Source organism: Thermobia domestica, chromosome 7 (assembly GCF_964235325.1).
Source record: "Thermobia domestica chromosome 7, izTheDome1.hap1.1, whole genome shotgun sequence".
Lineage (NCBI taxonomy): Eukaryota > Metazoa > Arthropoda > Insecta > Zygentoma > Lepismatidae > Thermobia > Thermobia domestica.
In genome coordinates this window covers 287,577,076-287,601,709 of record NC_137460.1, presented here as the reverse complement: position 1 = coordinate 287,601,709, position 24,634 = coordinate 287,577,076, and the positions used below count along the sequence as shown (strand labels likewise).

The window sequence follows — 24,634 nt, the reverse complement described above, 5'->3', positions numbered from 1 at the left end:
AGAAAAACTGAAGTACCTGTTCCATCAATTAAAGCATCCAAGAAAATGATTCAAATAAAATTAATAATTTCCTTATTAAAATTTCGAGCTCCAAAATATGTCTTAACACAAAGAACAGAAAAGTTCTTGTCGAAAATACGTTAAAAGGTATTATGGAAGGTATTCCTTATTGGAAGCTATTATGTTTCGTGCTTCTCTAAAGCAAAATTGATTGAGTATCGTATCAAACATTTTATATATGTTTTTCTTCTTGTCTTACCATTATCATCGCATTATGTCACAGTGCTGTCACAAGAGTGGAGGCAAATATTTCCTTCATTTCGAACGGAAAAGTACTTTCCGGAAGTTGCATATTTCGTTTACACTTCGCTTTCTTATCTAGTTTTCACATATTATTAGTCACGTATTTATTCGAATATAGTTGCATATCAAGTAACAAAAGTTTAGTGCTTACCGAAGCCTCATAATAGCAAACGTAGGCGAAGATGTTTCTGCAATGACTTCTCGCTTTATCTAGGGTTTAAGACTTTTACGTGCCACGAAGAACTAAGTTATTGATAATTCTCGTTCTCTGCAATATTAAGATTAATGGTTTTAATATTCCTTGTTTGTAACTTGTGCTATATTTACTTTCGAGCGCTCCCTGCTGGTCAAGTGGCTAGTGCATGGGCCTTTACTGTACATGATGCGGGTTCGTTTTCCTATGAGAGAGCACAAAACTTCAATTACACAATCATTCACTTTCATTCAGCATCCGTGTCCTTTAGCCTAAGGGCCATATGCGTGGAGCGTTAAACTATAAAACTTCCTTTTCATTTTGCTTTCGAACGACGAGTGGTGAGGAGAAAGTTTCATTGCCCCTACATAATGAAACAGTGTTTTTTGAAAATCTGTCCTTCCGTGGATTGAGACGTGGGGAAACTTCGTTTAGCTGATCTCACGTTAGTTGCTGCCAGGCGCAAAAATCATTGATAGAACACTGCAGACATGGCGTGAATAAAAACTATATGTTTTGAACTTTTCAAGAATACGAATCGTAGAAAAGAAGCGCTGGTCACGAGACTTACTGTAGCTGAGCGAGGGGCACTAAAAAAACACGCCATTTTGGAACACGCCTGTGGAATAGGAAATCATATAGACTTCGCTCGTAATCTTTGCACAGACCACGTTTTCTGTAGGATGTTGTAGGATACTGTAGTACAGTATCTCATTGTGTACCTATACCATGTTGCAAGTATGGGTAATATTTATTTTGTTTGCATTAAATAGTTTGTGATAGTTTTAAGTGTGATTGAGCTTGATTTTGATGTACAAACTTCCCTTGAAATTAGTGTATGTATGCGAAATTTTCTGAGTGTCTTGTGTTTGAAACGTTATTTTTTCTTCTTATTTGTATCTTTCTTTACTGTCCCAGTGCGGAAAGAAATCAATTGACATTTCCTTTTTGACTAAAGGGGGTAATTTAAGGACACCATCGTGTAGAACTAGTCTTCAATATACCACATACCTAAAATCTCAGAAAAATATTTCTTCGTTACGGATATATGATTCAAACAATGGAAGAATGAGCTGCTTACGTCACGGCAACACTGAGAATTGTTTTGGCGTGACGTCACAGGTCCATAAGCGCGCTGTGAGTGGCATTGGAAGCTTCAGGGATTTTTTCGTATTGCAGTTTTTCACTGCAAACTACAAATAAATTTAGTAGAATAGTGAAAGGAAAACTGGCAAAGTATGTAATACACTTACTGTATATAAACGTAACGTGTTAATAAGACCTATTTTCCTAGTTTGAAATACATTAATGGTCATTTGTAATGTTCTATCATTACAAATATTTTAGATACTTATACACTTAAGAAGAATTACTTTACTGTTGTATTACCCCAAAAACATTAGAGCCTAAGCACTATATCAGTTCATGCGCAGATCGAGAATATCTAGGCCATCATATTAAAACTTTTCTTTATTTTAAAGATTCGTCTTGAATCTCCATGCTATTATACTACGGCTACAAATAAGCACTTTCTGCACCAAAAAACTCTTAATCCCTTTAAAAATGTTCATATCCTATTACATCCTTTCATTTTTTCTACTATTTACTATGCATATTAGCAATTGGTCATCCCACACCATTGCTACAACTATTCTTATCTTAATGCTACAAGAATCGTATTATATAGCGCTTTACTTTCTTACTATATTTCTACAAGGGAAATGCTTTTGTGGTTACCGCGGTAGTTTGAAGCTGAAGAAAGCTGCAGCGAATAGAGGCAGACAAATGGTTAGGCTGCCGAAAGACCATCATAAACAAGATAAGTGCTCGAAAATTTTTCTTGTGACCTAGGCGCCGGTTCTCAAACCTAGGCACCATAATAATACAATTTCATACATGGGCCTTCATAATTTTATTTTTGATTTAACTTATTTAGGAGCCATATTCCTATTTCCGATCACCTTGACTACCTGACATCCAGGATTTTTCGGCCGTGCACAAGAGGAATATTGACAGAAATTCATTATGCATTCACTTATGTTGTTACTTTGAAACTTCAGCTTTTTCTTTTCAATAACCTCACATGAAATAGTGTTCTAAATATATAAACATAAGTTTATTTATACTCTTTCTCCCCTCGGATAGGCCCGTACCCACAAGAAGCAGCCCTCCTTAAATTTTACTGCCCCTAAAATTGTCAAGGTAGGCTTGCAAATAAACTATAATATGGTGATGAACTATAATATGGTTGGATTAGCCCCCCCCCCCCCTACATTTTTGGGGTGCCTACAAGCGTGTCCTCAGCTCTGAGATGATTAATGTTTGTTATATGGTGATACATTTGCAAAAGATTATATCGTGAAAGTATTGCGTTTTGTGTTCTGAGGTCCACAACAGTATATATAAAGCCATAAAGCAAACGTTTGAAGAGTTCGGCCTTTGATAAATTTCGTCCAGTAAATTGATTTTTCTTATATTGTTTCACTTACTGGAACATAATATTGTGTTCATTACTCGTCATGACATATCACAAACATTCATTATCAAAGGACACAGTGGATCAATAGTGGAGCGCTTACCTCTAGTGTGAAGGGTACCTGGTTCGAATTCAAGCCATATGAATTTCTGGTGGACAGCATCGTGTCCGTGGGTTTTCTTGCGATTCAGACGTTTCCTCCCACATGACCATTCCACCGATTATTTTACAATCATTCACTCTCATTAATCATTCGTCTCCCTTTGCCTACAGGACATAGTCGTGAAACATAAAATTAGAAATTTCATTTTATTTTATTCAGTAATAAGCCACTGTAACTAGTTTGTTATCATTACTGTGAGACCATATGTGTTTATTTGTTGGTCTAAATGTTAACTCATGAGCTCAAAACACTTCAGTTAATTTGTAAATGTTCACATGAACTAATATAAACAATTAACGAGTATGTTCCATGGCCTAAAGAAAACGACAGTAAACGCGAATATATTATGATAAAATAATATTGCTAATGTGTAAAGTAGTTCGATAATAGCACTGGTAAATTATCAGAATGCTCATGCATCTAATTATCATCGTAAGTTTGTGCGTCCTTGTGTTGAACTCAATAAAGAATTTAGATTATTTTTACTTGGAGAAATTTTTTTGTCATGTATTAATTTTTTGGGGCTTCCCCTTAGCGCATAACTATCGATCGAATCTACAATGAACTTCCATATAAGAAATTAGATCTCTACTATCAAATAACTATGCTTTTGCAATGTTGATTTTTTCTTAAGAATGAATAAAATTCGCAACATGAAAATATTAATTAGTTTCTTACCGCAGGCTGCAAACAATGTCAATAATATAGCAAATTAGTACACTTCAACTTTGTCCTAACATATTCAAGTGTATTCAAATAATTGTTAATAAATAAATAAACAAACGGCTTTGTTTTTAAATAAATCTTAAATTCTGTTACTTTTGCTTATTCTTTGTGTCATTAGCAACGTCGTACACATTTGAAAAACATGCATCGTATCTTTCGCTAAGCCGTTTACCTAGTGAGGGGCGCAGACCTTTTCCCCTGTACCGACCTGTAACATGGTGGTCGTTGTTTTAAGCGCACGAGTAGTAGACCGGAATTCAATCGCAAATTTCGACTGGTTAGAATCGTTGCATGAGTGAAAGGAAGTGTTCTCTGTAATCAGTTAGCTCTGAAGTTTTTTTTTTTATTTTTTATTTTTTAGAGTAATAAAAAAAATCAGTGGAAATGTCCATTGTTTGTAATTTGGCTTTGCTCCTAGGACCTATTCTTCTCCTCCGACATAGTATTTACTATGAAGTTGGCTTGTCTTTCACTTGGGAAATCCATATGATATTCTCCGTAAGGTTAGTGTCTCTTTCAGCAGTCAGGCATATCATATGTAAATCTGCGGTTTAAGGTGGAATCCGAACCACCGTAATGTTTTCATATTTCAAGGCTTTCCTACCAGAAATCGACCCAGGGATACCATGCACGAATAGCGCGCAAGCTAACTACTGGAATAGCGGAGAAGCCGTATATATAATATATCAACATTTCTTCACTTCATCTATGAACTGTGGGACGTAAAATTTAAAAACTTTTTTTTTTTCATCTTTGAATACCAGTAACGAGAAGAGAGCATGAATGCTGAACAAAAGAGACAATGCATTATTAATCCCAGATCATTAATGATTCACGGGCTCAAGCTAATTTTTCAGAATTTTCGCCTTATCTGATATTTTTACTATGTTAAGAGTTTCATTTTTAGTATAATACGCAGTTATCTATAAGAAATTAATAAATAACATCTGAGATTGAACACCGCGTATCTCCAGTTTCGGCGAATTTGAGTTTTTGTACCATTAGAATCAGTATAGGATGGCGCACAATCTGGATAAGTAGTACAACTATATCACGACAGATGACTCTGTTATTCCCTTAAAATAATACCGTGTATATTGAGGCTGACGTTTTTAAACAGTTTTTTGCCTCTCTGGTAAAATTGGTGAAATGTTACTTATGCTGTATTGAATCTCAGACGTCGAAATGAAACTTTGTGTATCTTTGTATTTTTATTTAGAAGCCGATGATTTGATAACTACGCAATCTTCTGGTATCTTTGTTGAGGAAAACAATACCTTGGAGTAGTAGATCTATTTAATGATTTAAATGGTAGTTCTTTGATATCTTCTTTCAAATAATCATAATAAACTTCTTGAAAACACTACAATTTCCCAGAATTCAACTATCGCTGGAAAATACACAGGTATAAAAGATAATAATAAATAAATAAATAAAAGTGTTACATACAGATGGGTTTCAACATACAAACACGTATGCTTACGATGAGCGTTTTAGCTGTGAGACTCGGATGTAGTAAAACTGTCACCTATTAATATCAAAAGCATTAACTGAAATTTAACCTGTATATTCTTATTGTAGATTCTTTAGAGTGCCAAACTCGCAGGCGTTCCTCTGAATGGCTTTGGGGAAGAGAAATTAAGAATGGCAAGACTTATATAGAGATTTTGTTGGAGATATTGAAGACAGAAACATTTCGATCTGTTTTACATAGATGCGAATCGAGATCAAACATATGGAATTCCGTTTTAGATGAAATGGTTAGAAGAGGCGCACGAATTCCAGGAAACAAGCAACAAGCAGCGTCTAAATGCTATTCAAAGTGGATTGTATTAAAATATGCATGCAGTAGATACAGGAAAAACATTTCTTTAAATAGAGAAATGGTTCATGCACCTAAATACTACAATCAAGTGATGGAAATTATGTCTACTAATAGTATTACTGGCCTGTCTTCTGCAAAGCGTAAGTTGCAATTCAACTTTATTTTGATTATAATATAACAGTTAGTTTGAACCATGTTTTACGTTAATGTTTGAAATCAATGCACTTTTATTTATAAATAATGAAGTAGCTATTTACTTTTGATACTTTTTTAAATATAATTTTTCACAATATTTTTCTCTCGTATCGACCTGAGAGCAGAGTTGGCAACAGAGATTTTTCAGACTAATATTGAATCCGCTTTTATTCACATCGTTCTGGCTACTTCTTGGTATACCGGAAAACAACGTGTTCTACTTATAGCACAATTATAAAGATAGTAAAGCTGTGAGACATGGGAAAATTGAGAAGCAGTACTTTTGATTTACTAGAAATGAACCAAAGGTAGCAATGGAATTTCATTGTTGGCATATCTAGAACAATTATGGAACTGGATGTGTTCAAATTGGTACAACAGAAAATCTTTATATCAGACGTTTAGATATTTTAATGGTTAATGATATAATCCCATTCCTTGCGTAGATTGCTCTTGTCTAAAGTGAATTTTTCTTCTGTTGTCTTAATAATAGGATTCATAGACCAGTCCTTTTAGTAACGTAGACGTCTTACGTAAAATGTTGATTTCAATTATGGAATGCTTAGATTGGCTTAAGTGTTTGGACAATCCTGAAACTGATAGATTTTTATCCTTGTAAGACATTCTTTTATTTTGTGATATTAAAAACTGAAGTATTTTCTTAATCTCTCGGGGAAACCAAACAACAAACAAGTAAAAGTGAAATATTTAAAATAAAGTATCGAAAAACATCCTGGTAAAAATAGTGAAAGTTATTATTAAAGTATGGAAAATAAATATATATACTCTAGAAATCTTACAAAAATCATCACATCGCAATCACAACTCAACCTCAACGCATTCGCACAACATCGTTTACAGTGGCGTTCTACAATCTTAGCGTTAGTGATGTGCAGACTCAGCTGTCAATTGACTGTGCCTGATCATGGACTTCAGCGAAGTGTAAGTACGCAAGCATGAACTCTGTCCGTAATTATAATGAAATATGCATATGGCAGTCTTAACATAAGAACAAGAATATGTAACCCCGTGTAAATCGAAATATTATTTATTATCTTTTCCATACTCTCATTTACTTTAAATGTTATACATTTCTGTCTTAACATTTTGGTGATGGTCATACATTATGTACGTATATGCAATAAAGTCACGTTTTGTATTATTCTTCTAAAAATCTATTTGACTCCTGTCAAGCACTATACTACCTGCCCTATGGCAATCAATCATGGCTTTTTTTTTTACGTCTTACTTGGAATCCATGATATGTTCTTCAAGATAGGCCAGTGATAGGCATATGCATTTTAAGAGAAGGTCAAAAGAGAAAGAAAAAAGCCTTTAGGCAAACCAATAAAATTTCTTAAAAAGAACAATGGTATATGGAACACAATTCTTGTTATACTAAGCCTTATCACTCATTGACGTTTCTCATAATCTTGTTCGAACTGAGAAGCATTGATTTTCAGAATTGAAGTTAAATACTCATCTGTCAGACTTTTTTAAATACAACTCTTTCGAACTAATTCTGTTCATTCATCAAGTATAATGTAAAAATTTCCCAATATAATTTGCACCAAAATTTCCGAAGTAATAAATTTGTGTAAATTTTCCACAATTGTTCTAGATATGGCAACATTAAAATTTGTGGTATTCACTTCAAAATAAGAAACTGCATAATTTATATCGTTTACCGAAGGTTGTTAAGGCCATTAAGTTTGAGAGGCTCAGATGAATAGAGCCAGAATGGAGGAAATACTTTCAAAATCGTTTGTGGAAACGTTTTGGAAAAAAGTAATTAGGAAGACCTAGACTCAGATAAGAGGACAATATTAAGGTGAAGCTCGGAGAAATAGGAATAAAAAGTAGAAACTGAATCTAGTTAGCTAAGAACTGAAGTCAATGAAGAGCTTTTCTGAATGCTTCACTGCACCTCCGGTTCATAGACCACAGAGTTAATTTAGTATTAGCCACTTTTATTTGTTTTTTCAGTGCTTCAAATCTTTTGGGACTTTATAATTGTGCTCTATGTGAAAGTTTTTGCTTTCCTGTATATCAAGAAACAGCCAGAAGGATATGAATAGAAGCAATTGAGCGTTGATCTGAGAAAATCTAACCAGAGTTCCTTTCAGGAAGTGAGGAGGAGATATTGCAAAGGTTATAAATTAGAAAACATTGCAAGAATAAATAGTTATTTTATTACTTAACCATATTTGAAGATCATGAAGTTTGAAGTACATATATACCTTAGTTATTGGTTCTTGAATATTATTGTGTTACCTTAAATCCTATGATTTGTACCATGGACATTTTTATATATATTTCAACGAAATGAAGCCGATATTTATAACACTGAGAATTCGATTCCTGTCAGGGTTGATATGTTTAAAACAAAATGTTTAAAACATGTTTAAAACGAGGGCTGTTGTTTTATTCACTTTGTTTTAAACGTTTTAAACAAAATGTTTTAAACGTGTTTTTTTTCGATGGTGGTTGAACATGTTTAAAACAACTAAAATATCAGATTGAGTAAGTTAATTTAATTTTCTAACAAACAACCCATCCTCCGCAGAATTTGTGCATGGAGTAAATTACAAGCAGAGTTATATTCTTATTATAACAGCAATTACTGAACGAAATTCTGCACATCAATGTGCGTATAACTAAACCAACAGAAATTCAAATGAAGTATTTCAACATTTCTTAATTTCCAAGAATAACGGAGGTTAAACACACTATACACTATTCTAAGATCCAAATTCACAAATTCAAAACTTGTGGTATTTTTTGATCACTATCGTTTCCATAATAATGAAGAGTTTTCACATCATAAGCTAGAAGAAATGCTCTGACAAATGCAATACAACTCATAGAAAAGAGCAGTGACTAGCCTACAAGGAGCGAATGACATATTTTAACTAAACAGTTTTCAAGATACATCTCTATCTGCAACATGGATAGCTAACAATGATTAGTGCCTATGGCATAACAACACAATTAACTTTTAGACGCCCCGCCAGGGATTTTAACAAAATGGTAGACTCTCACGTTCGGGGCTCTGGTGACCTCCCTAATTATCACAAAGTCATGAGTTATACACCATTGGAAAGCTTATAGACCACAAATTCCAATGAGGTAACATTCGTGAAATTCCCGCCGTATTCGTAGTAAGAAAAAAACAGACATAAAAAACATTAACAATATGAAAATATTGACTTTCCGGGGCCCTGGCAACCCTTGCAGGCCACCCTACGCTGACAAAATGATGAATGCGTAGGCCACATACTTGTGACAATAATGTAAGAAATGGTAGCCATTGCTGCCATTGCGTAATGAATTCGTTTCATGTAGGAAATATTTTCAACAATATATATATATGCGCAGAAAACATTCATTGAATTAGACATTCTCTCCCCTCCCCCACTAGTACCACTTCCATATGCAAATCATTTTTGCTGCACACATCATGTATACGAACAAGAATTATGCTTCTAGACCACTTCAGTGAAATATATCTTGTGTTATATGGGACCGTCCCGAAAATAAATGTAAATTAACCAAATTTGACCCCCTCTTCCTCTATAAACAACAAGTACACATACAGGTTACTATCATGTAGGGGACTACCTCATTGCTTCACATACCAATTTTTATGGATGTACCACAAAGGGGGAAGGAATACCCGCCAAAACCTGATGAAAAAAAATTGATGAAAAATTAAAAAACGAACTTCATCCTACCTTTCTCGGCCGTACATACGTACCCCCTATATACATAAAATGCAACTGATGGAAAGCTTCATCCCTCAAAAATACTTTGGTGCCAAATCATCTTTCTAGCTTAATTATAGGCTGAGCTATTGATGTTTGTTGTAAAAATAAATGTATTTTACGTCAAAAAACTTAAACTCCAAAAATTGGCTAACTTTGCCCCCTCCCTTCTCCCCCCATATAAGCAAAAAGTACAAATACAAGATATTACCATGTAGTGGCCTACTTGATTGCTTCACGTAACAATTTTTATGAATCTATCCCCCAAGAGAAGGAACGGCCCCCCAAAAAACTGTTGAAAAAAAAACACAAAAAAAACACGATATTTACCCTCCTCCCATATACATAAAATACACACCAGCAAAGCTGCATCTTACAGGAATAAATTGGTACTAAAACCATCTTCCAGCCTTAATTTGAGGTTTAAGACTGAGCCATTGAGGTTGAGACTGAGCCTGACATAGCAGTTGCGTCAATGGGCGTTTAAAGATTAAGAATGCAGACGACCAGTAGAACGTAACACAAAGAAACTAAACTACATATTCCGTGAACGGAGATCGGGAAAATCCCGATTTCTTTATCCGGAATTAAACATTTGGGCGGATCGAGATTAGGGAAGTTCCCGAAATTTGATCTAGCGGTTGAATATAGATGGCAAGCAATACGTACGAGTGTAAAAATGTAATATATATGCGTACTTAGATTATTGTTTTAAACAAAATAAACATTTTAAACATGTTTTTTTTTGTTTAAAACAAAGTACTTTGTTTTAAACGTTTAAAACGTTTTAAACAAAAAAAAACATGTTTTAAACATAAAAAACGTTCTTTTTGATTTTTTTAAAAAATCATGTTTTTTTTCAACCCTGATTCCTGTAGCTGTCACTGTTCGGGAAACCAAATTTACAACAAGATATGGTTCGAATTTATTTATGTCTCACCTCAGAATGTTATATTTATAAACGATTCACGATTCTTAACACTTACTAGTTTGCTTATATAGTTACTGGCCCAGGTAGATGACACTGTTCTTATACAGAGAACGATTCCGATTCAATGTCTCGTATCTAACTCGGCTAAAACACAAACCATTACCTAGGTGAGGGTCGAACCCGGTACAAGGTTCTTTTAGTGACAAGGATCTCCGTAGCACTAGTTCCTTTAGACCATTGTAATGATGATATCTGTATGAAGTATCCCGTGACGCTATTCCGTTCAGACAAGCACATCAAACATAAACCAACAAAATAATCTTACACTAACATACATTAAAATCTAACACAATATATGCCACTGAAATTTTTAAACAAAATAAATAAAACCAATATTCCTTTTGTATTATATTTATTGCCGTAATTTTTACTGTTACTTTCTTCTTGTTTCACGACTGATACAACAAATAGTAATTACATTCACAAAAGAAGCACTGTACTGCAAATTCAGTTTTAATATTTTCATCAAAAATTACTGCATTGGCAGCCTATATTACGTGTCGTCCGTGTACGCACGCGGATGTTCACCGACGTGAACGGAATGATGATTGGAAATAACTATTATTGACTTGTAGTTCTGTTTCCATCACATAGTTTTCACTGTTAAGTATGAAAAAACAATTGACTGTCATTTTTATGACTTTTACATGTATTTCACTTTTGATACACGAAGATCTGTATAGTACTTTTCTTCAAAGTAATTTCTTGTATGTCCATTGCTGAAGCTGACGTGCAACTAACTGGCGTGGTTATATCCTAACTATATATAAAACTACATGAGCTGACATAAATTATTGAGCACTTCCTGTAGGACTACAATGATTAAATTTGGCATGATTGTAGCTTTCCGGAACTAACCCACAGGAAAATTGTCAAAAGTGAATATTTTTAATTTTTAGGGGGTCTAAAGAGGGGATGAAAAATTTCCCTATGTTATTTAAATGGACATTTTTTTGGACTTATAATCTCATGTTTTAGGTACTTAGAATTGGAATAGAAACTTGAAATTCGGTATGCTTACACATTTTCGTAAGCACTACCTAAGTAAATCAGTATAAGTAAAAAAAATCCGACCTTAGAGTGGTTTTATAGGGAACTGAAAAATCGTTCCCATGTTATTTATATGGGACACCTTTTACACCCTTAAATTATTGAGCACTTCCTGCAGGGCTACAATGATTAAATTTGACATGATTATAGCTTTCCCGGACAAACCCACAGGAAAATTGCCAAAAGGGAATATTTTTAATTTTTAGGGGGTCTAAAGAGGGGATGAAGAATTTCCCCATGTTATTTAAATGAGACTTTTTCTGGACCTATAATCTCATGTTTTAGTTACTTAGAATTGGAATAGAAACTTGAAATTCGGTATGCTTGTACGTTTTTGTTAGCTTTACCTAAGTAAATCATCAGAAATGAAAATTTCTAACCGTAAAGTGGTTTTATGGGGAACTGAAAAATCTTTCCAATGTTATTTATATGGGACGTCTTCTATACCCCAAAATGTTTAGGCACTTCCGGCAAGATTAGAATGATGAAATTTGGCATGATTGTAGCCTTCCAGGACTAACCGACAGAAAAATTGCCAAAAGTAAAAAATTCCACCTTTAGAGTTGTTTTATAGTGAACTGAAAAATCTTTTGCATGTTATTTATATGGGACACCTTTTACACCCTCAAATTATTGAGCACTCCCTGCAGGGCTAAAATGATTAAATTTGACATGATTATAGTTTTTCGGGACAAACCCACAGGAAAATTGCCAAAAGTGAATATTTTTAATTTTTAGGGGGTCTAAAGAGGGGATATAGAATTTCCCTATGTTATTTAAATGAGACTTTATCTGGACCTATAATCTCATGTTTTAGGTACTTAGAATTGGAATAAAAACTTCAAATTCGGTATGCTTGTACGTTTTCGTTAACTTTACCTGCGTGAATCATCAGAAATGAAAATTTTTAACCGTAAAGTGGTTTTATGGGGAACTGAAAAATCTTTCCAATGTTATTTATATGGGACGTCTTCTATACCGCAAAATGTTTAAGCACTTCCGGCAAGATTAGAATGATGAAATTTGGCATGATTGTAGCCTTCCAGGACTAACCGACAGAAAAATTGCCAAAAGTAAAAAATTCCACCTTTAGAGTGGTTTTATAGTGAACTGAAAAGTCTTTTGCATCTTATTTATATGGGACATCTTTTACACCCTCAAATTATTGAGCACTTCCTGTAGGGCTAAAATGATTAAATTTGACATGATTGTGGATTTTCGGGACAAACCCACAGGAAAATGCCAGAAGTGAATATTTTTAATTTTTAGGGGGTCTAAAGAGGGGATATAGAATTTCCCTATGTTATTTAAATGAGCCTTTTTCTAGACCTATAATCTCATATTATAGATACTTAGAATTGAATAAATCTTGAAATTCGGTATGCTTGTACGTTTCGTTAGCTTTACCTAAGTAAATCATCAGAAATGAAAATTTGCAACCGTAGATTGGTTTTATGGGGAACTGAAAAATCTTTCCAGTGTTATTTATATGGGACGTCTTCTATACCCCAAAATGTTTAGGCACTTCCGTCAAGATTAGAATGATGAAATTTAGCATAATTGTAGCCTTCCAGGACTAACCGACAGAAAAATTGCCAAAAGTAAAAAATTCCACCTTTAGAGTGGTTTTATAGTGAACTGAAAAGTCTTTTGCATCTTATTTATATGGGACATCTTTTACACCCTCAAATTATTGAGCACTTCCTGTAGGGCTAAAATGATTAAATTTGACATGATTGTGGATTTTCGGGACAAACCCACAGGAAAATGCCAGAAGTGAATATTTTTAATATTTAGGGGTTCTAAAGAGGGAATGAAGAATTTCCCATGTTATTTAAATGGACCTTTTTTTGACGTATAATCTCATGTTTTAGGTACTTTGAATTGGAATAAAATCTTGAAATTCGGTATGCTTCTACGTTTTCGTTAGCTTTACCTAAGTGAATCATCAGAAATGAAAATTTGCAACCGTAGATGGGTTTTATGGAGAACTGAAAAAATCTTTCGCGTGCTATTTATGTGGGACGTCTTCTACACCCTAAAGTGTTTAGGCACTTCCGGTATGATTAGAATGATGAAATTTGGCATTATTGTAGCCTTTGAGAACTGACCGTGAAAAAATTGCCAAAAGTGAATATTTTTAATTTTTCAGGGGTCGAAAGGGGATGAAGAAATTCCTATGCTATTGAAATGGGCGTTTTCTTGGGATACAAAATCTTATCTTTCAGATAGTTGAGATAGGGGAAAAAAAGAAAGTCGGTAGAATTCCGCTCCGCTGCAGCTGCCTTTGTCCCTACTTTGAACTCGTATTGCATACACGCCCTTATGACGCTCTGTGGAGGTCTCATTCACTCTGTTCTTACGCAAGTTCACAATGTAACTGAACTACCATAACCAGGTACTATGCTGCACATACGCAGAACAACAGCTGACCTTCGTCTTATCCTCATTCGCATTCAACTCACGGTGGGAGGTCCAATTGAACACAGACCTCCACAAAAGCGACAGAATTTTCTTGCTTACCTTTATAAATTAACAGAAATAAAAAATTCCAACTTTGGTGGGGTTTATTTATAGGAACTACTTTTATATCTCAAAATTATTAGGCAATTTCTTTAGGATTACAATGACTAAATTTGGCATGTCAAAGGAGAATTGCCAAAAGTGAATATTTTTAGTTTTTAGGGGATTTTTGAAACGGGTATTACGGAACGTGTTTGTTACAGTTGCTTTATATGTTGTATTCTTGTTGATCTCTTGTTAAAATGCACGGTTATTGTTACCTTAAGTTATCATTATAGCGGTTGCTGTTAATTGTTTAATTTTATTTAATGTAATTTGTTTTAAACAGTTGTGCACTACATATCAAATCAGTACCTCCGATAATTGTAATCGTTCCGAGGGCAAGAACCTGCGCTCTCTACACAGCGCAACATTCGCATATGAGCATGAATCTCCTTGACATTCCTGGAAACATCTGTACATGTTCATTACAGACAAAAGTTATAGACGCTGTGATAAAAATTGGCAAATAATACTATAAAAGGGAGATTTTTTCGATTATTTTTTCAATATCTCGGACTGTTTGCAAGATTTGAGCCTACTTCCGTTTGAAGTTTCTAATTCACGTATGACAAGTGTATTCTTTCTTCTTGCATTCAGTATGTAATAAGCAAACAGATTACATACACAATTAATTACAATGTCAGTTATAGATGGTGTTCAATGGGCGAAACACTGCAAAAATAAAAGTTCGTCTTAGACTGCAGAAATGGTTATCGTTCCTTTTAAATTATTTGGGCATAAAACAAACGTCTGAGACATATACAACCCCAATATACAACGATGTGGTGTTGCAATGCATAATGCTTAGGATATGATGCTCTTTTTTTTTTTTAATTTCAACACTTCCAGTGTACCCGTAAAAATGTAATAAAGAAATAACAACTATACCCAGGGAACAACACCATTGGACTTTCATTTCGGAGTATGATACATGTCTGCTGCAAAAATTCCTTTTCACTTATACTTGATAGTAACATAAGAGTCTACGCAAAAAGAAATCCCTTTAAGCTTCTTTATGGAGAATGCTTGGTGCCTGTCCAAATACAAATCATATTGAACTTCATTTTCACACTATGATACGAACCTTCCCAGACACAAATACCACTTACGTTCCACTTTTTTTAGTATACGAAAGACATGACGAAGCAAAAGCTTTCATTCAAAGGAGTATGCGTGTAGCAGAATACTACAAGGGTGGTGTGGAAATACTACAAAGTTACAAGAAAAAGAATCGACCTTTGTCTTACAAATATGCAAGAGTTATGGTCGAACAAAAATCCCAGATTTCTTTTTTGAAAATTATAAATAAGAAAAAAAAACTCTGAAAATGAGAATCCAACATTATCATTCATTATATAATAAGTCGATAAATTGTGGTTGACAAAAAGTTTGCTATAAAAACAATAAACTGAGTTATTAAGCAGAGTATTAAGGAGCAAAGGATGATAAATATGAGATCTGGGGATGTTGGGCCGATTTAAGGAAACATTAAGAATAAATGCACGAACAAATGACATGCGAGGCCGTACGCCGAGCAAATACGGGGGTCTGGGGGCGAAGCCCCCAGCTGGCCAAAGGCTAGTCTTTAATATTCTTCCACATTTCACACAGATCTGCACAATCACTGTTGTTGTTGGGAGGGGGGGGGGGAGACATGGGATTTTTCGCAATATGAGGTATTCATGAAATATATTAAAGCAGGAGCAGTCAAAGAACATTATTTTTAGATTGATTCTTAATAGTACTATAGAGAGTACTATACAAGGTATAAAAAGACTCATAAAAATATCTTAAAATTGGCAAAAACACAATATTACTCAATACGCATAATAAAATCTGAAAATAAAACCGCCACATTATGGAGTATGTAAAAGATGAAACTACTAATAAAGAACGATTAATTGAAGAAAACATTGAAATTGAATCAAACGGCAATCTTATTAGCGATCCATTTATTATTGTCAATCTTTTCAACAATCACTTTACGAATAAACAGAAAACTATGGGTCCAAACAGCCAGTCTCCTTCAGAGCAGTTATTGTTTAACAAAATAAATAACTCAATGTGTCTTCACCCACAGTCCGAAAATGAAATTTTAACAATAAATAAACGATCTAAATATAAATGGTCCACGGGTCTAGATGAAATACCAATATCCATAGTAAAAAAGAAGTGGTATTCATTTAGTAAGACCGGTACATTACTTAATATATTTGTCTTTTCAATTCGGTTAATTTCCTGACATTAAAACATACAAAAATTAAACCTCTACATAAGAAAGGCGTAAAAACAAATGCAAATAATTTTAGACCAATCTCAATACTTTCTCCTTTCTCAAAGATATTTGAATCTGCAGTACTTAACCAAATTGTTGCTTTTCCTTCCAAGCACAACATTATTTCTACGTCGCAGCATGGATTTCAAAAGAGCAAATCAACAACTACAGCAATGTACAATTATATTGAACAGGTACGGGAATATTGGATAATGGGAAGAAGTGTCTAGGTATTTTTCAGGATTTGTCAAAGGCTTTTGATTTAGTACACCGTAATATGCTAATTGAGAAAGTAAAAGGATATGGCTTACGCGGAGTAGTAAATGACTGTAATATTTTCCATAAGTAGAAGCTTTGCTTTGTATATACTTAAACTACTTGCTGAGCAAAACAATATATTCACATAATAAACTACATACGTGTTACAGTTTCGCCAACTAACACTTTGGCTTCATCACACACTATGAGATACAGGAGAAATGTACAGTCTTATGTACAAACAACAGCTGCGACATCTTGCTTCTGATTGACTCCTGGCAGCAGCCAATCCTCTTCCAGTATTCTGATTTGTATATTCCTATACCGAGGCTTTCTATCTGTTGTAAACTATATACAAAAGTAACGATATACAAAAGTAATTTAGCACAACTAACCTAAATTAACAATTAATTAACATAAATGATTAAATAATTATATAAATATATACAAATACACATAAATAAATATATATATAAACATACACTTAAAATTACGACAGATACACATATATACACATATACATATACAACCACATATATCTATATATAAATATACAATTACATATATACATTATTACTAATTAGAAACAGAAATCATTAAAAGAATGCTTAAGAAGATGGGCGGCATCTCAACTTACAGAAAAAGGAGCAAGAGGCTTCTGGAAGTAATAAGGGAAAAAAGAAGGAAGAAGAGAGAAGAAAAGCAAGGAGTAATGATGGAGAAAAAAGGAGTGATTTATAAAATTCGGTGCAGCGAGTGAGATATGTGTTATATTGGGGAAACTGAAAAGAGACTAAGAGAGCGTATAAAACAACATAAGGATGACGTTAGGCTAGAGAGGGACAAAAATGCGGTCTACAAACACGTAAGGGACACGGGACATTCAGTTAATTGGAATGAAGTAAAAATTCTAGGCCAAGAAGAAAGAAGCATAGTTAGGAAACGGAAGGAGGCACGGTTTATAGAAATGAAGGGTAATAAAGCAATGAGCTGGAACTCAGGACTGATCATCGACCAACAGTGGAATAGGTTGTTAAAAAAAGCTTAAAGTATAAGATTTGACTACACATATCTATATTGATTGTCTTACACGTGTTTATGTATTTATTAGTTAATATTGGTTATCTATACATGTGTGTATGTATGTATATATGTAATTGTATGTTTATATATAGATATATGTGGTTGTATATGTATATGTGTATATATGTGCGTATCTGTCGTAATTTTAAGTGTATGTGCAATTGTGTGTTTATCTGTTTATTTATATATATATTTATTTATGTGTATTTGTATATATTTATATAATTATTTAATTATTTATGTTAATTAATTGTTAGTTTAGGTTAGTTGTTCTAAGATCGTTACTTTTGTGTGTGTGTGTGTGTAGTTTACAACAGGTAGAAAGCCTCGGTATAGGAATATACAAATCAGAATACTTGAAGGGGATTGGCTGCTGCAAGGAGCCAATCAGAAGCAAGATGTCTCAGCTGTTGTTTGTATATAAGACTGTATTTCTCCTGTATCTCATAGTGTCTGATGAAGCCAAAGTGTTAGTTGGCGAAACTGGAACACATATGTAGTGTTATGTGAATATATTGTTTTGCTCAGCAAATAGTTTGTTTGTTTCTAAGTAAATGACTGGTTAAAATCCTATCTGGAAAACCGGACACAATCGGTCGAAATAGTATACACAAATAAAGAAACGTCATCCCATAGTCATTTCTTGTCACATTTCAACCCGGTTTGAAGCGGTGTTCCACAGGGCTCGGTTTTGGGACCTGTCCTTTTTCTGCTATACGCTAGTGATCTTCCTAACTACATTCACTCGGGGGAGTCAACTTTATATGCAGATGATGCAAGTTTTTTCATTACAGGTGAAAATTACGATACACTGCAACAGGAAATAAAAAGCATAAACAATCAATTACAAAAAATGTTTACTTTGCACTGTTTAAAAGTAAATACAGAAAAATCGGTGGCCCTGAACTTGGGATACTCCCTTACTTGGGATACTCACATAATGTCGTTAGCACGAAAACTTAATAATGTTTTCTATGCCTTGAAAGTTATTAAAAATAGTTTGGCTATAAATAGCTGTAGAAGCATTATTTTGGTATCTTTCAATCTTTGTTAATGTACGGCATTATCTTCTGGGGAAATGATTAAAAAGTAAATTAATCTTCCGTCTTCAAAATAAAAAGTTGTTAGAGTATTAGCGAATGCGAGAGTAAACGAACCATCTAAAAAAAACTTTTCATAAGACTACAAATATTACCACTGCCATGTCCTTATGTATTACAGTTATTAATTTTCACGTGCCAAAATCTTAATACATTCTTTGCCAATAAAGGAAACTTTCACTGTCATAATACTAGATACAGGGAAAATCTCCACATTTGAAATCACCGTACGACATTGTTTCAAAACTGTCCCATATACTTAGGTCCAACATTATATAATAACTTAACTAAAAATATTCGTAACATTGAGTCAATGAATGTATTTAAATCAGTTACAAAGAAGTATCTATTGGACAATTGATTTTACTCAGTGGATGAATACCTGCCTGCTAAATGCAGCTTGTAGATTGTAGGTGTAATTTTGTCTCATATGACATGTCTCATATTCTGTTTCGTTATTGTTTTTTCAGTATGTAATAACTAGTTCTTTGTATCTTATTGATTGACGTGTCCGATTCATACGCTCGTCTTCCTTCGAGCTTTATGTATGACTATGGATGAAAAGAAAATGAAATGAAATAATATTCAAATAAAACTTTGATGTTCGCTAATAATCTGGAAGTAACTATATATATATTTGAAAAGACGAAACACCACTATAGGCGTGCCTAAAAGCGAAGAGACGAACGCTGTGACCATGTATGGTCTGTCGCTGTACTTGAAAAGCTACACACACATGCACTTTGAGAGATGTTGATGATGTACTTTCCTTGTAAAAGGATGATTCCCAACTGGATTACTTATTAAAAGAATTGAACAGTATTCACAACACTTTGAGATTCACCGTTGAGAAAAAGGATGGCAGTCTTACGTATTGAGAACTTAATAGTAGAAGGCATAACCATAAATTCATTACCAATGTGCACCACAAGCCCAAAGCCGGTACACAGTACATTCATTATAAATGTGCACATTCAGTAGGTATCAAAGCTAACATTTGGAAAAATTTCTTTTTGCATGCCATACGTCTTACTTTCTTAAAAACAGATTTACAGACAGACAGCTTCGTTATTAAATAATTGGTATAATCAGATTAAAACGAATTTAAGTTCTTATAAACCTGAAACCATCATAAAAGATAAAAAATCGGGTTGATTGCCTATTTTCTTCAGATTGACAACTGCATTAAATAGTGTTTATCCAGAATACGGTTTTCGTACAGCCTTGAAGCCCCCCCAAAACTTTGGAAAAGAATATTACCCAATTTAAGAGTTATTACACAGATCCCACGTATTTATGAAATAAAATGCAGTTGCCAAGAAAGTTCTATAGGCAAAACGTAAAGAAATCTAAAAGTCCGTGTAAAGGAAAATATTTGAGATTCGAAAGCGGAAAATCCGGTGTCAGGTTTATCGAAGCATTTAAAAGAAACGCAACACAGGTAAAGATTAAAAAATTTTATTTGGAGCTAGAAATGAAGTAGAAAGACTAATTTTTGAAAATTTATTTATTCATTAAAAAAAATTAATTTAGACAAGGGATAGTTGAGTGACGAATGAGAGGCGGTAATTACAAATGTTTAACAACATTGGCATGACAATAAAAATAATAACCTGAGTTGGCAACCTTCCAACAAGAAACAAGAAAAACTCACAAATTGACTCCACTATATTTTAGTTCGTATCATCTTCATCCTTTGATCACTGACGTGCTTGACAACATATTTCCGTACAACAAAGCTCTTCACTTAGTAAGTCCTTTCTATTATTATTTCTTGATGTTTCTATTCTTTTTCTGTTCTGTTCTGTTCTTTTTCTGTTATTCTGTTTCTATTCCTATTTTTAACCTCTAAGGGAGAGTCGAATACTTTGAAGTTTAAAGAAAATTGAGGAATTACAGAAATCTGTGAGTAGAATGATAGTATTCCTGAGCGTGGTTTTGCATTGTCTGATATCCTATAGACCTTTATCTTTTCATTCACTTTCTTACATGTAGAAGAATAAAATTTGCGTAAAGATCTTGAAGCACTGTAGTAGAGAGGAAACATACAGGTTGTCAGAAATTCATTCAAAGAATGAAAATAGTTTTGCTGTGATAGAAAAACAAATATAAGAGCAAAACTTAAGCATAGTTATTAGATGCCTCTATGAGATATGAAAAATTCTTGAATATATATTGTCAATATATGCGTATTGAATATATATATATTGTCAATACATGCGCATAGAACGAGATTAAAATTGATAAATAAGTGAATTAAGAATAAAGTTTTCAAAATTAAAATTAGGTTAAAGTATAAATTAACATTGAGAAAGATTAAGACATTACAAAATTATGTCATAACGCATTGTTTGTTAACATCAACGTAACAGCAATAGAAACAGACATTAGCAAAATTAAGTAATGTCATGCTAACGAGTATAATAATTAAGAAAGTGCAATGTCAAATGTTTTGTAAAATGTTTGTTAACAGAAACACACAATTTTGGATATGTCAATACAATCAGATTTGCAGATGCAAGTGTCTGGAGATTTCGATCACTTGATGACATTGCAGAAACACATGTTTCGGCAATGAGACAGGTAAACACAGAAAAATGTCATCAGATGATGTAGCAGTTTCCCCAACTAAGGAAGATGAATAAAAAGATCGTTTTTGAGGGAATCGAGAGAGTAAGAGTAGGAGAGTCATCGACAGGAGAGTCAAAGAGAGAGAGTGTTGGAAGGCGGTTGAGCAGTTGCTAATTCAATGAGACCCGAATAAGTCTACGGGAATCTCAGATTAATTGACTCAGTCTTCGGGGAAGTTAACAAGTAGTTAATCATCGTTATTATAGCAGTACGGAGTTCGACGTCCGGCGATTGTTAGGACTACAAGATTCCATCCAGGTTACAGTACAGAGGAAGACGAGCTGCGCATTTTCAAAGGAACGTCAACAACACCGCAGGTATGTGTTCCTGTCTAAAAATGTTATCAGTGAGGAAATAGCCAGAATCAATAAGATTGTGATCTAACACATTTTGACATATCCTCTTTACATTCACATACATTTCAGACTTGACGATGATTGAAAAATCTGAATACATAAATTTTAATAGTCCACGTCAGAGTTATTATTAAGATTTTCCCCGATTGAGTTTGTATGTTAAGTTTAAGATTTCCTGGGCATTTCAGATAATGTCCAGTTTTGAAGTATTTAGGCTTTTAGAAAAAAATTTAAAAACAAAATTAAATCAGTTTTACGTCCCACTTACTGATTTAATTTATGATGAGAATGTGTAGGCTAAATAGTACTGCGGATTAGCTAGCCTATTGTGCACTTTTTGATAAAAGCACCAAATTTGGCACAGAGGTAGACAGATATAATATGATCAAATATGGATGTGGAGCCATTGGGCAACTGACCCCTGGCGGCCGTGGTAGCCATTTTCCAAAATGGCCGCCAGTGGATACCCGAAACACAACAGAAGCTAGATAAAGTTTGTTGCTGAATGTTTTAGTGAATGTTTATTGAATGTCTTGTAATATATATATATATATATATATATATATATATATATAGGCGCAACACCTACAACAGCTATTACACATTTACTCATTCTTCCTTCTCTGTCTCCAGAACAATGTCGAAGGTCTTCAAACTCGTAAAGCCTCGTGGTGAAGAAACAGAAACAATAGAGTCAACCTCCGGCCGAACAGCAAGAACAGAGACAGACTGGTCATTATGCTTCATATGTCAAGAAGTGACGCAAGAGTCACTAACATGTCCATCCAGGGATATACGTAAAGACAAGGCGAGCAGCTACAGCATTCTCGCAGGATATCTGAAAAGGTACAATGACCTTGAGTTTCTCCCCAAGTCATTCTTTTTAGCCGATTAGATGAAGGAAGTGGTGTTGAAGCAGCATTGCTTGCAAACAATGCACGATACCATAAAAGCTGCATGCTGAGGTATAAGAAAACTAAGTTAGAGAGAGCAGAAAAGAGGCCGCTGAAATTAGGCGAAGGTGACGAAGTACAGAAAGCTGCTGACCACAAGCGAAAATGCAGTCTGTCACAACAATCTAGTACTGAGCCTAAACAACGAGAAGTGAAAGGTTTCTTTTGCGGAGAAACTGCTGGTCGTGCCCCTCTTCATGAAGCTGCGACATTCCAACTGGACTCGCGTGTCGGGTCGTGTGCAATGATTCTGGACGATATGGACCTACAGATGAAATTCAACGCTGGGGACATGATTGCACAGGATGCGAAGCACCTCCGCAATTGTCTCGTGAATTTGTACAACCGCGTTCGGACGATTGTGGAAATGTCTTGTAAAAGTTTAAATGATGAACAAGTAATAGAAGGGCTTGCCTTTGTACAACTGGTCGTGTTTATTGAAGAAGTTTTAGCGAAAGGCGAAACGGCTTCGGTTTTCAAACTTGCAGACCTGGCTCAGTTATATGTTTCGCGGATGGAACAAATGTTGGGAATCAAGAATGAAGGCAGAGTGCACACGACCCGTCTTAAACAGAGACTGCTTGCTTACTTTCCTAACATGTGTGTACAGCACCAGGGGCGCGATGTCCTGCTTGCATTTAATGAAGACCTCGGCGATTCCTAGGCAAAGGCTTGTGAACTGGATACAGATACTGATGCTGTCCATCTGGCGCGCGCTGCCCAAACTGCGACGCCACATTTTCGGATATGACAGTGTGTTCAACGAATTTCCTCCAGAATGTCAACAGGATTCCGTGCCATCCGTGTTGCTTGCCATAGCCACTATGATCTTGGAAGGATCAAGTATCAAAGAGCTTAGAGAAAGCACTACACAAGCGGCACTGTCTATCAGCCAACTCCACAAAATTCAATTGTGTGAAGCACCGAAGAGCCGACATAGGCAGTAAGTCTCGACCAGTCATGCATGCCACCACGCAGAAGACGCCACTTCCCATTTATATCGGAATCATGCTACATGCACACACTCGTAAAAGGGAGCTAGTCGACAAGCTGTCACACTTGGGAATTTCTATTTCCTACGACCAAGTCCAGTCCCTCTCCACACAGTTGGGGACCAGTGCTTGCCGCCTATACCACCGGAAGCAAGTAGTCTGCCCTCCCAAGATGAGATGCAAAGTCTTCACCACAGCCGCAGTAGACAACATCGACCATAATCCAAGTTCTACGACCTCAAAACAGTCATTTCATGGGACTGCTATTTCGCTGATGCAACATCCTGCATTCCATGGAGCCGGTGTTGACCGCTGCATCAGTATCCTCGGAGGGTCGAACAAAAGAGGACTGAAATCAGTTGACCGTTTGCCACAGTACTATACAGAAGTTCCATCCGTCAATAGCAGCTTCAAGAACACGTAGGTACCGGTTACCAACATGACATCCCTGAGAGGCAGCAGCGGCCTCAAGCAACATATTAAAACAGAGTATATTTAGCTACAACACACCCAATTACCCGTAAAAGAAAGTTTTCCATTAGAAAACATTTCATGGGCTGCATACCACGCAAGTCTACAGTCCAGTAACGTAGGTCGGGTTATTTGCCCCATCTCACTACTCCCACTTTTCCTGGAGAGTGCCCATACCGTCGCTATGATCAAGCACTCCATGTATGTCGTCAGGAACGCAGTCGAACATCTTGACTCTGTTCAGATTCCAGTGCTCACATTCGA

At 34.9% G+C, this 24,634-nt stretch overlaps 1 protein-coding gene across 12 annotated transcripts in view; it reads left to right on the top strand.

Moving 5' to 3' along the window:
• LOC145691005 (uncharacterized) overlaps positions 1–24,634 on the top strand; it is a 318,751-nt gene that overhangs the window by 157,409 nt on the left and 136,708 nt on the right. For all 12 annotated transcript variants that reach the window (XR_014132318.1, XR_014132319.1, XR_014132320.1 and 9 more), the window contains one exon: positions 5,443–5,826. Coding sequence is in view for 8 of the 12 variants with exons in the window: in XM_081766498.1 (XP_081622624.1) it covers positions 5,443–5,826 (384 nt within the window). In the remaining 4 variants the exon portion in view is untranslated. The remainder of the gene's footprint in view (positions 1–5,442; positions 5,827–24,634) is intronic.